Source organism: Eurypyga helias, unplaced genomic scaffold (genome assembly GCF_000690775.1).
Source record: "Eurypyga helias isolate BGI_N326 unplaced genomic scaffold, ASM69077v1 scaffold18916, whole genome shotgun sequence".
Taxonomy (NCBI): Eukaryota; Metazoa; Chordata; class Aves; order Eurypygiformes; family Eurypygidae; genus Eurypyga; species Eurypyga helias.
This window is the reverse complement of record NW_010257749.1, coordinates 1,334-17,815: the sequence shown is the minus strand read 5'-3', so window position 1 is coordinate 17,815 and position 16,482 is coordinate 1,334. Positions and strand designations below refer to the sequence as shown.

Genomic DNA, 16,482 nt, shown 5'->3' with positions numbered 1-16,482 from the left:
AAAGGATGCTCCAGCTCGCGCATGTGAGCCTGGCTGCAGAAAGTGGTAAACAGCAAGAGACTCTGTTTACTGAACTATCGGTGCCAAGCAGTATAAGGCAGGAGTGATTTGCCTGCAGAGAGCTGCAATGAATTTCCAAAAATCACTTAATTTTACTTACCAAACCATTTTCTCTGAAGGCACCGCATGCTATAGGCTTCCATAAGGTAATTATTTGATACACAATTATTCATAGTTTGACAGCAAGAACATTTACATTAAGAATTGAGGAAGTATGAAATCCAAGTGATTTTCTAAACTGTATGGAAGCCATAACTCAAAGCACTACCTGCTGATAAAAGTACTGAGACATCAAACTGCACTAATTCTGAATCTGAAACTAAGCCAAACTCATAACTTTAAAATGTTTGCTCTGTGAAACAGGAAAGGGATATGTGTGCCTAGTACCATTAAAAATAAATAAATAAAACCAGTACCCTGAAAGATGACATTTCCATGCTGCTCTTCGCAGTATGAAGTGGAATTATTCCCTGTCCTTTATGATTATGCCTGTGAGCGCTATTATCTCCAATACAGAAACATCAAGGTGCCTCAGCTAAACTGCTGAGGCTGGCTGCCATCGTTACTAATTAACACAGCAGGCAAGAAAACACAGTGAGCAAGAAAATGAGAACAGGCAGGAAGATGCCATTACCATGTAATATAGTCTTCTCCTCTCCAGGTTTATCATCTTCTAGTCTTCCTCTCTTCTGCCTCTTAGCTGTTATTTCATCCAACTCTTTCTGCTCTTCCTGGAAAAATAAAACATGATCTTGACTTAAAAATTCAGCACTCAGAATCACACAATAAAATCCATAACTGCACTACTGTTTACTAACTATTACGAACACATTTATTTGCTAAATGAGATTAGAAATATTTCTAAGGATCGATAAAGAGAATACATTTCTCAAACCCAGAGTAATTAAAAAAAGATATGTACACTGAAAAGAATTAACAGACTACAGCTAAGCATCACTGAACAAGAAGGTTGGTTGTTGGCTGGAGAATGTTGGGGGGTTTTTTGAGGGAGGTAATTGTTTTTCTGTGGGTTTTTCTTCCTTTTTGTAAACAAGTTTTACTTTCAGTTCTTTTCAAGTTGCTTCTGTTTATAAACATCTTTTAATCAGACACTATACACAGATAAAATTAACTGTAATCCCAGTCTTGCAAATAACTGAATGTAGAATATTCAGAACACCTGATTTGGATACATCACCTGAAATGTTTCTATTGCCCTAAAGCACAGCATGGATCTTCTGCTTGGAAAAACTACCAGTGCAGCTGGATCTCTGTTAAACCCACAGCAGTGCACTGAGCATTTGTATCTATTGTGTTAAAGTAGTACTTACTTCTGATGGTTTGGCTACTTCTTTTTCATCAACATACTTTGCCCATGGTCCCAGAAACCCATCAATATTAGATGCATCATTCTCCTTGAATTTCTTCCGTTTTTCAATTTTCCTTTGTCCTGTTTCAAACACTGTTAAACCTGAAGAAAGAAACAATACACTGCCTATCTGCTAACACAGAATACATAATCACAGGTCACGTCATAGTCAGTTTAAAAGAAAACAACACCGCCACCACTTCTTTCAATACACACAGCAAAATGGAAAAAGCATTTGAGCAAAATTGGCCAAAGCACTGATGAATTTTCTAACCATGAGCACTGCTAACTATGTACAGGAACAGAGGAACCACTTAAACCGTGTGTCATGGTTTGTTAGAGTATTTAATCATGCATGTACCTATGCATTTTTAACAGTAAGTCTGCAGAATGTATGACTACATCCATTTTCATACTTAAAATAGTGCAGTGTTTGAGGCAGTAGAGTCTTAACAACTGGATTCTGATCCCCCTCACCTCTCAGTTAAAACAAACAAACAAACAAACAACCACCCACAAACCACCACCAAAATCCAAAAAACCATCCCCAAACCCAAAACCCCCCAAACCAAAATAAGACAAGTCTCCCCAAACACAGTTATGTATTTTAATTTAGTAAAAAGCCACAGAAATATAGAACGGTTTGGGTTGGAAAGGACTTTTAAAAGCCATCTAGCCCACCCCTCCTGCCATGAACAGTCACATCTTCAACTAGATGAGGTTGCTCAGAGCCTCATCCAACCTGACTTTGAACGTTTCCAGTGGTGGGACACCTACAACCTCTATGGGCAACCTGTTCCAGGGCCTCACCAACTTCATCATGAAGAATTTCTATCTAATGTGAATTTATCCACTTATAGTTTAAAACAATTATCCCTTGTACTGTCGCTACAGGCCCTAATAAAAAGTCTGTCCCTGTCGACACGGTCATCTACCTCCAACCACTATCTTGTTCTTTGATATAAATGCTAGCTTTTAACAAATGCTGTGCCCTCAGAATTTCATTTGTCAAAACCATTAAACAACATAGGTATGGGATGAAAACAAGAGCTTTGTATAAACAAGGGGAAATAGGCAATGTAAAAATTAATGATTACATGAAGGAATTGTACATTAACGAGTACAGAGTTTTCTTAAAATAAATTACTAAAATTCCATTAAGAAAAGGTTATTTTTTAATGATTTCATCTTAGCCATTTTTGTCTAATGTCTGTAGTTGCTATACCAAAATCAGTCACGATTTTCTTAATCTTACTTTGGAAGGAAAGAATGAAATAACCTTGAATATATTCCACAGAAGAAGACAGAAATAAAGAACCTTTGTTTATACATGTGAATAAGATGCTAGAAAAAGACATGCAAGGGACAGCTTAACTATAGAGTTTACATAGGTGCAATTTTCCAATGTAAGTCACTTCAAGTGTTAAATACCTTCTACCAAACTATTAATTACGAACCCCATGCCTCCAGTAGTCAGTCCTCCCAGTGGCACGCTATGCCTTTACCATTAGAGAATCATAGAACAATAGAATGGTTTAAGTTGGAAAAGACCACCAAGATCAACAAGTCCAACCATTCAGACATCCCTTAAATACTTCCACTGCTGGTGACTCGACCACTTCCCTGGGCAGCCCGTTCCAATGCCTGACAACCCTTTCAGTGAAGATATTTTTCCTAATATCCAATCTAAACCTCCCTTGGTACAACTTGAGGCCGTCTTCTCTTGTCCTAGCACTTGTCACTTGGGAGAAGAGCCCAACACCCACCTCTCTGCAACCTCTTTTCAAGGAGCTGTAGAGAGCGATAAGGTGTCCCCTGAGCCTCCCCTTCTCCAGGCTAAACACCCCCAGCTCCCTCAGCCGCTCCTCACAGCACTTGTGCTCCAGACCCTCCCCCAGCTCTGTTGCCCTTCTCTGGACACACTCCAGCACCTCAATGTCTTTCCTGCAGTGAGGGGCCCAAAAATGAACTCAGGATTTGAGGTGCAGCCTCACCACTGCCAAGTACAGGGGAATGATCACTTTCCATGTGGCAACCTTCCAATGTTTTTTCTTTTCCAAATAACCCAAACAGCTTAACTCTGCTAAGCAGAGATAACATACAGTTCCCAGCTGAATGCTAGAGGCTGCATACAGAGCGATCAGTTTACTACTGAGTAACACAGTTAAGGCGATTAGCCCAACATACAAGTGTCCTAATGCAGACATATCACAAGTTTAGTTAAGACAGAATTTAAGAGGACCAAAAAGCTCTGTTTCAAATATACAGATCAAATCTATTCAGGTAGTGGCACATGCAAGGTTCCAATTACAAATCCTAATTTGACACTTGACATAATCATAATTTGAAATACTTGTTGCTTCAGGAAAACAAAGCCTCCCAGTATCTCTCTTCCCCTCTTCACACTGCAATTGCAACACATCTTCATTTATTGTGTCTTTGGACATGGGTAAGTCTACCATCATTCCTTCCTTTGCTGATACTGATTCCATTTCTTAGTGAAGAAGAAACAGAAACAGTCTCAGTTCCAAGTCATTTATATGAGAGTCTGAATTATTTACCTTGATTTTTTTCAGCTTCTTCTACAGAGCCAATATATTTGGTAGCAACCTCAGGATTATCTATAGAGGGATCTAACGCATAACCTAGAGCAAGAGGAGAAATAAAATACTGTTATTTCAAGTTTTTAGTTTTGTACAACTTTATTACTCTCTCTCCCCACCCACATTCCATTTTTTTTTTTTTTTCTTCTTGTTGGTTCTAAAGGAGCTAGGGATGAGGAAAGGTTGACACTTTGAAATCCCATCCATTTTGGCTTGCCCTGGGTATTAGGATTACTACAAAGCATTACCGTGAGGTCCTTGTACATGCCTTGCTGCCAGAATGCTTAAATTTGCACAAGCTAGAGAAGCAAATAAATATATTATGCAACAGTTAAGACACAGAGGGAGGGTAGTCACAGGGAGCAAAGTCACAGAATCTCTCTGTCAGGAAGGGACCTCAGGAGGCTCCTGTCCCGACACCCTGCTCCAAGCCAGGTCAACACTGAATTCAGAGCAGTATGCTGTCATGCAAACATTAGACTTTGAAATGCCATAGCGACCTCTTCTTGTAATGTTGCATAAGGAAAAGACTAGCTCAAAATCTTACAACAGTAACATGTGATTTTAAACGGATGCTGCTTTAGTTCAGGGCACTGTTCCTTGGTTTGCAAAGCCAGTAAGTCACACTGAAACCAGCCTGCTGTGGCTGCATGCACGGAGCTCTGGCCCCACAGCTCCCTTGCCCTGCTGGCTACCTCTGCAGGTCAGAGTGAGTGGTACTCATCTCTGGCAGTCCTGGGGACAGCAGCTGGAAAGAAGAGGACAGAGATGGGGAAACAAATGAAAGCAAAAGAAGTTTTCTAGGGCTTTGTGCATATTCTGCCTCCCCAGCAGAAATTACTTCATTTTTCTCCCAACAGAGTTGGGACAGCTTTTTCCCTCAACTTGAAAGCAGTTGCTTTAACTAATGTGCATTGTATCAGAGGCAGTAGAAATGGCCATTAATTTTAAAATAATTGAGCATTCACATCTTCGTTTCCTGATTAAACCTATTGAGTCTCGTTTAAAAAAAAAAAAACAAAACAACAACAAGCAAACCCTGTGGCATTTACTTCTTTAAATGACCTATAAAACATATCAGTATTTCATAGATACTCAGAATATTTCCAATTTTTGATACCGAAGTTCTCATTTTGATATGCCTATCTTACAATTTTTCTCCATTTCTCTCAAAGTGGGGAACATGACCTCATGAGAATAAGACAGGCAGTCAAACCCTTGTAGTTACCCAGGAACAGTTGCACTGAACAGTTACTGACCACCATGACTTTTTTTTTTTGGAAAGACTGCACCCTGGTGGACACAGCACCAATTATTATTAAATATTGTTCAAATGACAAAATATCCTTTGATGGCCCAAAGAGAATTTCTCTGTATCAGGAAGGAGCCATTCCAAGAACATAGCAAGCGGGAGGGGGAAGGAAAAAAGCAATGAAGATATTAAATCACTAGTAAAAGCAATCACATACACAAAACCAGAAGAAATCCCATAGCATACAATCTAATTTATTATGTTTTTGTTGATTCACAGAGATAGCCATGAGCAGTGGGAGATCACCCAGTCCACCCCAGAGATCAACAGCCCATAAAAGCACGTGGATGCATACAAGCTGAGAACCTATCAACCCCATCCCAGTAGCCTAAGGGGATCCTCTCCCCAACCATTTCTCAGAAAGACTACTGTCCTAGAAGATGGTCTGGTTTATTCTTTTTAGAAGCTGGAAGAAAGTTATTATTGTAATTAGTAGAAGAGCCATTCCAAGAACATAGCAAGTGTTCCCATACGTATGGAGCAATCCACCTGCAGACCAATTCTGGAGCTTCAATCCTAGTAAGACCCAGTCATGAAAAAAACATATGCCCAGATGCTCCGTGAATATGATATATCGAGAGAAATAGATACCAGTGCTCTCTTATGAAATATAAATTCCCACTATAACCTTTTTTGTTGTTTGGTTTAGGTATTCTAGACCGTTATTAGGATTTATTTTCACGGATAACCAAATTGAGCAGACACTGCAATTAGACTTTTGCTAATTTAACTCCTGCTTTTATTAAGCCACTATTTCAATGAGTTCTTTTCCAAGCTATAAGGTTTCTGTTAACAGCAGAGAGATATTACTTTGGATTTATGTCAAAATCAATACAGTGGCTTACTTGTCCTCCAACTGTATCGACAGAGTCTCTCAGACTCTATTTGCTCCGTACTTGTAAAAGAGGGACAGTATTCTAATGAATAGGGCCCCTGGGCCAAGCACAGCTTCCCGTGGAAGCTGAGACCTCTTATAGCTGGGTTGAATTTGGTCCAGCATCATTCTCACAGAAAAGCTCTGAACAATTTCCACTTTCTACTGGATATGTGAAAGAGAATCTTTTTTTTCCTGTCTGGGACTCCTACATGCAGCTGCAAAAGACAGCTTGCTTTTATCCTACTCAGCTGCTATGCCATATAATGTGCCCTGACTCCTACGTCTCCTTCAGTTTTATTTAGGAGGTAGGCATTTCATGCTACATTTTAGCAAGGAAAGGTAGAATTCCACCTACATCCATAATTTCACTGCACCTGAAAATGGTTGGTTAAGTAATCAGACTTTGATGCGCGTTCCAGAAAGACAGCACATTAAAGTATGTTTACACTGTGCTGTGCACTGCAGTGTACAGAGATCCACAGTAGCTCAGGTATGTGGAAAAACACCGCTGGACCAAGCCGTTCCGACTGCACTGGTCTCCCTGCAGATATCAGAGTAATCAGAGAACGAAGTGCCTACAACTGTAAGAGGTAACAGCAACCGTAGGCGTTGCATGTAGCATGAGTAGATAATAAAAAAAAAAAAATCAGAAGTGTTATTTCTAAGTCAGTCATTTTAAGCTCTTAAAATATCAGCCTTACTGATGAAGTAATCTTGTTATAACCAAGTTACTGAATACTTATAAAGAGCTTTGAGATTCATGGACAGAAGATTGTTTCTTACCAAATAAGACACTAATTTCTTGTGAAGGAGAGATTTAAAAATATCAAATGCTGCATGAATGAGGCAGTCCACTTCTAGGATGAGTGCTGATGCCTAAACAGCTATGAAATTATTTTTCTAACGTGTTCATGAACAGTTTGTGTGCAGCATGTGAAAAATAATCTGTAATTCCACTTCAATGAAAATGTATATATGCTTACATAATTAATGAAAGTATATAGCCTTTTTTTGTTTTCTTTTAGTAGAGCTCAAAAGGGATTTTTCAAGAAAAGAGACTGCCTCTGCTGAGGGTACAGATACAGAAGAATGAACAAGCGTTTTATTTTAGGACTTCCTCATCTTTTTAGCCATGCTCCAAGGCTACAAAATAGAAAAAATAAAGCTAGTTAAGCTTTTGGCCATTTACATAGTAATGGCTCGTGAAGAGAAATTTGTTTTTCTAGAGAAAAAGCCTTCTCTTTAATAGCTGAAATTGCTAGTAATTAAGATTGCCTTACATCAATGGATTCAAAATAGGGTAGACTACCTACAACTGTAGATGTAAAACTGGTTACCAGTTAAAAAAAGGTCAGACTCTCACAGAGCAATTTTTAATGGCTTTTCATCAAAGTGGTAGAGGATTTTACACAAGATTATAAGAAGGCCTACCTGGACTATCTTACTCAATATTTTGATGGATTATGCCACCAGCAAAGGATCACACACCTGTAAAACCTGCAGCTGACACCAAAGATAAATGTGAAATACTTCACTTCAAAGACATGCTGAATGACAAATACCAAAAAAAGGAAATAACTTATTAGGTACAGTCTAAGATTTGGCTTTTCCTTGGTGAATTATATGCCTGAACTATGATGTTTAAATGCAGTAGCAGATAACTGACTACTTCCACATGCTGCTATCACAGAGGCATTCTTGATACAGAAATTGAGGTCTGGTTGATGTGTCAGAGATTTAAGGTTTGTACTTGGCATGATTTCCGTGGACAGAGGGTCAGCATAAAAGTAACTCAATTAAGCCATGGTATTTTTGAATTTGTAAAAACACATTGTGGAAGGGCAGCTTGTTCTCAAGAGGTTTTTTACTGCAAAGAGAAGCTGCACATCTGAAGTCTAATGAGGAAATCATCTTCAGTGACTCTGTCAACTTCACCTCTCCCGACTCCTGGAATGAAGGAACCTTACTGGCTTGGGTAGGTCTCATCTAGATTTAGAAGGTTGTTGGTAGTGAGAAGGTTCAAAGAGTGCCTTTGATGAAATAGTTGTAAATAGCCAATAGTTAAAGAAAAATAGGCAGTTTGGAATGACACACAATCGTAAAAAAAGCCACATCCTTAAGCAAAAGGTAGAACAGAAATCTGTGACCTCAGATAACAGGGATAGCAATAAGCACAGAATCCTATTTAAACTGAGGGCAGGGTAATGGAGAACCCAAGCATGCATACAAAATGGCAGAGCCTAGAAATAATACACAGTGAAATTGGAATACTGGGTTTTAAATTAATAAACTAACATAATTGGTAGGACAATACTGACATAGTTGCACAGAATACGCTCAACCAGGTAGAAAGAACACAGAAATAAGATGGTCATACCAGTGGGGAAAAAACATGCTATATGCTACAGAAAGCTTAAAGACAAATCAGATTAACAAGTTAATTGTGTTAACAAGCATTAAAGGATCCTTTGGATTGAAATTCCAGGTTTAAGTATTGGTGAGTACAGTTGCCAAGACTCCCTTACTGATCATTCAGCCAGAAGATACAAGAAATGTGGAATGCTAATGGAGATAAAACAAGTGCCAGGGAAAGCAGCACAATAATAATGACATATTTTAGCCACCTCCTTGTAGTAGCCCGTGCAACGCTCTCACCAAGATGTGATGCATTTTTACACAATGTGCTTTTACCCTCAAGTCCTTCTCCTCAGGGCTGCTCTCAAACGTGTTCATTACGGAGGAGCTTGGGAAGGCTCCTGTGCCAGAATCTTTTTTTTATGGGTAAAATAACAGTATATCTACCTCAAAGTGAAATATCAGGAGACTAAAGAGTCAGATAAGTGGTAACAAAACACTGGGACTAGATGGCAGTCATCCAAGAGATCTAAAGCCGAATGACAGTGGAAAAACTCTTGCCTAATATCATCCCACTATGACAGAAATGGAACGTATCAAATATGACGCCAACTTCTAAAAGATGCTTCAGAGGAGATCTGAGGAACCACAGGTCACCAGGCAGACATTTGTATGGTTAGAAGTTTCAAGCAGTAGAAAGTATAATAAAGAAAATGAGTAGGCACTCGGATGAGCATCAGATGTTGCAGCAGAGCAGACAACACCGCTTTCTGTACAGGTACGTTACAAAGACAAAAGCTTCTGGGTGTTTCTGAGGTGACAATCGTGAACGAGCAAAGCTTGGCCAATGTCGGATACCTTTACGAAAGAGTTAGACTGATGACAGGGTGCATCAAAGACACTGTAAAAAAAACCCTACAGGTCATAGAATCATAGAATGGTTAGGGTTGGAAGGGACCTTAAAGACCATCTAGTTCCAACCCCCCTGTCACGGGCAGGGACACCTTCCACTAGACCAGGTTGCTCAAAGCCACATCCAGTCTGGCCTTGAAGACATCCAGGGAGGGGGCATCCACAACATCTCTGGGCAACCTGTTCCAGTGCCTCACTACCCTCTCTGTGAAGAATTTCTTCCTGACATCTAATCTAAACCTCCCTGATTTCAATTTATACCCATTACCCCATTAGGTCTTTACAGGTCAACTGATTAAAAGTTATTAAAACACAGGCAAGAATAAATGGTCAGTTTCCACAGCACAGGAAAGTTGCTGGCAGATCCATGCTCAGGCCCAAGATGTTCAACATACTGATAAATGATCTGGAAAATGGGAACAAGTAGCTTTTACAAAGTTACTCAAAGGTGTTGAGAAAAATGCAATGTCAGGAAGTGTTAGAAACTGAAGGGAAAACGCCTCTCCCTCTATTAAGCCACAGAATAAATTCATGGTGAGATTACATGTTAAACACTGTGCACAGCTTTGCTGTTCATCTCAGAAACAACACTGGAACTAGCAGAGACAGAAGAGGAGCAAGCACAGCTATAGGTACGGAAAGGCTGCAACAGAGAAACAAGAGGACTGACCAGGTCTTTTCAGGTGGGAAAAAAAGCAGACTGAAATGAAGTTATGGCCAAGACGTAAATGTAAGGAACGACACAGAAACGCTGAGTAAGAAATGACTACTCATTGTGTCTTCCAACACAAGAGACTAGGGGATATCAAGTCAAACCAAAAGGCTGTTAAGTTCCACAAGTTCAAAGCAGAGGTACTTCCCCACACAAGGTTCTGGTAAGCTGTAGAACTGCTTGCAATAGGTTACTAGATACACAGAAACATTATACAGGTTCAAGAAGCAGCTGGGCAAATTTGTCAAAAAGAAAACCCAAAGAAACCCCAAAATTAATAGAAACATTGCCCTTGGTTGAGAGACTGTATATTGAAAAAACTATTCAGACATATCACTGCTTGCTTGCTTCTTTCTTCTACTCCTCACTAGGTACCCATTGCTGCCCACCTGCCTAAAAGGATAAAGGGTTGGAAGACCCTGAGTCAATGGATGTTCTCAGCTATCCAAGCGTCTAAACAAAAAAGTACTTCTGACAGTAAATATTTACTGCAAGAAACGTAGATGAGACTGTTCACCAAAAAGTACTTGGGTTTTGTTTGTGATAAATATAGATGTTTCTCACAGAATACACAGTAAATTTCAAGATCATGTATAAATCTTAAAAAAAACCAACCAAAAAAACCCCCAAAAAACCCCACCACACTGCAGCAGTTGAGCTGTTCTGGATAGATGATGTAATTTACCATCCTCTGTCTTGTACCACACTCATCCTTCCATTTATAGTCACTGCTTATCTACATGCTAGCCATTGCAGATTTGTTTGAGACCTCCTGCCTTAGCACAATGGTGCTAAACAGCCTAACAGAAGCCAGAGGTCTCAAGATCTGCAGCTTTTAATTAAGAGGTTTACTCTCTATCCTTCCACTATCTTATGACTTAGCCATTAAAAACGTGTATGACTTCGATTCATGCCTAGCAATTATACTTGTGTTTTTATACTTGGTCTTTTCTGAGAAGATATTTATTACCCCCTTCCAAATAGAAAAGAGAATATTGAATTTTTTAATAGCCAACTTTTTGACAACTTAAAGTAGTGCTGTTTTAACAGACCTTCTAGTGACCCAGGATATCATGCTCATTTACTGCTTCTTCTAGCTTGAACTTCAGCTTCTCAGTGCTTTTTCTTGCAGTTTAAATTGCCCATCTCAGCCTTTTCACAGCTCCATTTTCACCATACCCAGATCATTATCTATTGAACATTTCTAGAAAGCTAATATTATAGTTGCACAGTTGCCAACGTTATCAGTCTTAAAAATATATTTTTATACTCTCTTGTAATACAGTTTTCAAGGCAGTCGCTGTACAATGATGATATAAACCAAAAGCAGGATCTTTGAATAGACTTGCTAGTTCTATCTTCCCCCAAACTAAACTTTACAAAGAAAAAAACCACCCAACCAAACACTCTATGCCTATGGACCCTTTTTTCCAGAATCTATTTTACACACGCAAAAAAGCACAACCCACACAGTGCAACACTTAGCTTTGCAAAACAAAATCTAATCTGCCTATTCATAGCCTGAATAGGCTCCTACCTGCATTGTCTGGCAAGTTCTAACAGCAAAATTGCAGATAGGTAAGTTAAAGGTGTGCTATGGAACTAGACATCCATTTCTTAATACTGGCATTTTGCTTATATTCCACATCCTAACAATTCAGTGGAAGGTACCTATTAGCTAAAACTGTAAAAAAAAAAAGTCTTAAATACAGTCCAATTTTTAACATTTTCAAGAAAAACTCTAATAAACCCCAAATACGAAGAGAAACCAAGGATGTCAGTCTCTGATTTTAAGCAACATTTTTTCCCAGGTTTCACTATAATACACGGCTCGCACAGATGTTAACAATGAAGTCCCAGTCTGGTCCATCACAGAATACATTAAGTGAATTCATGCATGCATAAAGCTCTAATGAATTTAAGGGGACGCTTGTGTAGGGAGGTGATTTTGAGGCATGACAGTTTTCAGGGAGGAGTAAATATGAGTAAAGAAACACACAAGTCTGTTGTGCAAAAGGTTGAGTGTTATGACACTACGTTTACACAGGACGCATCAGAACCTGCCTAATACACTGAACTTGAAGAACACAAAGGCATGCCTCACCTGCAAAGATTCGTATTTGCAAGACAAGCACTTGCAGTCAAGTTTAAAACAGAAATGAAAGCTTACAACGGAACACAGAAGAGAATTTAACCATGGTTATATGTAAACAGACAGCAGTTTTGTTCAAATGTGTCCAAAAGAATGGTTAGAATCCACAGTCTTTTCCATGTTGTCCCTATTAAAAAAAAATCCATTTTTCTTACAATCCATAAAAAGTCTATCTGAAACTCAAGCCTCTCCAAAACTCAAATGAAACTCAGAAACTATTTACAGGTGAAAAGGTTTTTCAAGATAAGAAAGCAGCAACTATAATGACCACCAACACAGAGTTCTTTGGGTCTGTCTTTGCTAAGAATATTTTAGTAATGTATTCCTATTTTCTTCAATTCCTGTTCACTCAGCCTGTATCTGTAGGGTACTGACAACGCAGTAAGGCTTCCTTTTGGTTTTGAGAGAGCTACCGTTAGTTAGATTCACAGAAAAGAATCTATTTGCATAACAGATCTACAGTTACCTGTCATATTAAAAGTGCAAACTTTTGATTTGTATTTTCTACACTGCTACAACTATTGGAAGCATTAATGAAGAGGGGTTTGATAGGGGGTCATACACTTCATTACAGTTTCAAAGGAAATTACAAAATGAGATTTCCTAAACAAATACTATGATCTCCAGACGTATGGAGTCTCATTCAAATACCTTTTCCCATTTTAGGAAGTCTGCTAAAAAGCTGATTACAGAACTTGCAGTCCTGTTAACTGTTCTACAGAGAACAAGTTAGTTTGTCGAAACCAGGCATAATAAAGATGGAGGTGAATTCCACTGTTCAGGACTTACCATAGGTTGCAAATGTTCTCCTTTGTTGTTCAAACATGAAATCATTGATGTGAGCTGGTTCTGCATATCCAGAAAGCATATTTCTAGGCGCAGCCATTTGTTGAGTCCTAAATGGGTTTTCTGGTCCAAACTACATCAACAATGTTAAAAGAAAATATATCAGAATTACTAATTTCTTAACTTACGTGTGTGTACTTTTTCAGGTAGAAAACAGAGGAAGAGACTTGTGTTTCAAAAACTGTAATGCAAAATCACTTCAACTTCGTATTTATGAGTAAACTTCTTAGTCTGTCATTCTACACAGTAATCACTTACACAGTTGCTTTGAAAAGCTCGTTTCACAACTTAACTTTCTAGCCTGCATTACTGGCAGAAGACAAATCAATATCAGCCACTTGACACAAAACACTGCCATTCAGTATGTGATCAGTACAAGCATTCAGAAGACAAAACCACAGCCTACTATCCCTTGTAAGGGGGAGATATCAAGAAAGAGATATCAGGTCCCTTTAAACTCATGTACTTAATATGGAAATTACACTGCCAACAATACTTTTTGTGCATTTAGAAAGCAACCGGGGACTTGCTGTATTATTCCAGGAAATACACTTAAACTCTGCCTTGCTTCTCTTCTTGCGAGACGACAAATGCTAGTCTGCCTGACCATACGATGGGTTTAGGGAAAAGAACAGTGAATACAAACAAATGCAAGGCACAGAGGCTAGTATCAAACTAAATTTAATTGTAACCCCTATGCTTGTCAGCCATATTTGCAGACACCTGAGGCTGTCCCACATTAGGCTTTCCTAACTAGAACGCTTACACAAGGTAACACTGTAGTAAGTTTAAATCAGTATTTTTGGTCACAGACTTCATGGCTTTGGCAAAAAGCAAGCTTGCTATGAAAATGCCAATTTATGTGGTTCCACAAAAGGTTTTCTAAACATAAAGCATAACTAATGTAGAAATTGCAGATTCATGCAGCCTTTGTCTACCTAGAATGCTAACCCCTGGTCTGACAGAAGACAAACTGTGGAAAGAAGTTAAATACTGAAAAAAAGTTAAGATGAAGGTATGCCTGATATGAATTAGAACCTCTGCCCCTTAAGCCAAAGGCATTTCTGCTCTGAAGATCAATATTGTTTCTTACCTCAGGTGCAAACATGGTATCGTAAGTGGGATTGTATTGAACTTCCTTGACAGCAGGATCAAGGTGGACTCCTGTTTCCACATCTTCCTGAAATAAAACAGACATATTAATAAACCACTTCTCACATACAGACTTTTAAATATATGACATTACCCCATTTCAGACCAATTTAGGGCTGTAGTTCAGGTTGTCACTTTCAGCACTATGAAAGGAAAAGAGTAGCTTGGCCAAAGTTTCTATTTTTAAAAAATACTGATTGTAAAACAAATGTCAGGCCCTTACTGACAAATTTGTCTAAGATACATGCAGAATTTTGCATGTGCATTACTTCATTTTTAAAGACTTCATGCACGCATTTTAAAAAGAGCAGCAGGATTGAAGGCAAGCTTTTTTTTTTTTTTAAGATGTTTGAAAACCAGATGTTGTAAAGAAGAGCCAATTAAAATAGTGTGAAAACTAGAGTTCTGCAAAAGGCAGAAGCTGCAAGTAACTGTTTTGATAGTTCAGAAAAAAAGTATTAGACATCAGCGTGTAACAATGAGTTTCAGAGACTCCAACAATCCCTTATCTCCAAGTTTTTACCTAAAGGTATACACATAATTCAGCTTCAGTATTTAAACACATTTCCAAACCTGTCGTGACAAAAAATTAGCTTGATAGATGAAGGGACAAGGAAGAGGGGCTAACCAAAAGAATAACTTCTCAAGCAACTCAAAGGGAGAACACTCAGAAGGGCACGTGCAGCTGAAGACCGAAGATGGGAAAGACTGATTATGTGCCAGCATTCAGAAAGAACTGGTTTCACAGAGCTCTACAAAGGCTCATTTACACTGATCCTAAATCGACACTACCTCCTCTTCCCCCCATTACGGGCTCAGTTAACAAGGAGAATGTTATTTTGTGGCACTATTACTTCCTGCATCTTTATTCTAGAATAAATGTATTTGAAAGGGATTTACAATGTGCCAGTATACTGACAATATCCCTAGTAATTATAGTGAAAAAGCTACCTTAGCATCAGTGTTTAATCAGTGCTCACAACAGGATCCAAAAGCATCTGCAACTCAGAGTAGGAAGCGGCACAATAGAGGATCAGATTTTAGCAGTCACTTCATTAATAGAATATTACCTTGAGCAAACTCAATCTTGCTTTGTATTATAATATCTTTAAAGAACAAAATGGCATGTTCTTTGCTTATTTAATATTGTTAGCTATCCTCTGACATGCCGTGCCCAGCTTTTTTCCTCCCCAATTCAACAGCAGGTCACTTACAAATTTGCTTAGGCATGCAAGACTTAAAAGGTTTTAAAACCTAGTTTTCTAGAACACAAAGAAAAAAAAAAGAGTCCCTAAAGATCTTTGGCTTGTTACCTGACTATATGTGGTTAAAACTGCTCAAAAGAAGTGGGATTAAAAAAAAAAAAAAAAAAGAGAGACTGACATCAGAAAATCAGAAATCCCATCAGAAAGACTTACTAGATTATTATTAAGTCTTGGTAAAATTGTTAAGCCCAACTTGAAAGCTTTACTCTCACTGTGTATCAATCACTTTAACAGGCAGGTCCAGCCATTGCACTGCTCTTGCTTGAGCTCTTAGCGCTGCCAATTCTCAGCCTGACCTCATTTCTCTCATCACACGACCTTTCCAATTCACTGGGCTCTGATGACAACAGCTACTGGTACATTCACAGCCCTGACTTTCATACACTATGAACTTGCCTGGGAACAGCACAGCAGGCCTAATCCAGTCATTCAGCAACAAAACCAGACACCACTCCCCAACCACTGCTAGAATAGGGGCATATCAAAACCGTTTCCTAACCTGTATTACCTACACACTTGCATTTCCTTTCACAGCTCCATGACCTGAGGATATTTTCCATAGAGAACTCTTTCAAATCACATCTTACAGCTTGATCTGCCAGCTAGACTTCACATCTTATCTACCAACCTTATAATTTGAGAAAATAAGAATTTATATCACTGACAATATGGCAAAATTTATCTGAACAACTGTCAGTGACATTTAAACAGTTATCAGTTTACTTAAAATTAACACACAGGTGTTTTTGCTACCCTTTAAACTGAAAAAGTGAGAAAAATCCAGTTTTGCAAAAATGCCAAGGATTTTTCAGTTCTGCTCTTTCTCTTCCTCTTTTCTCCCTGTTAAGTCCTATTATATGCCACTCG

The 16,482-nt window shown here is 38.7% G+C and overlaps 1 protein-coding gene across 1 annotated transcript in view; it reads right to left on the bottom strand.

Annotated features, from left to right (window-relative positions):
* CDC40 (cell division cycle 40) overlaps positions 1-14,396 on the bottom strand; it is a 29,286-nt gene extending 14,890 nt beyond the window's left edge. The window contains exons 1-5 of the mRNA XM_010154150.1: positions 14,292-14,396; positions 13,142-13,271; positions 3,991-4,074; positions 1,392-1,531; positions 695-791 (exon numbers count right to left, since the gene is read on the bottom strand). Coding sequence (XP_010152452.1) covers positions 695-791; positions 1,392-1,531; positions 3,991-4,074; positions 13,142-13,271; positions 14,292-14,396 — 556 coding nt within the window. The remainder of the gene's footprint in view (positions 1-694; positions 792-1,391; positions 1,532-3,990; positions 4,075-13,141; positions 13,272-14,291) is intronic.
* Between the last annotated feature and the right edge of the window lie 2,086 nt (positions 14,397-16,482).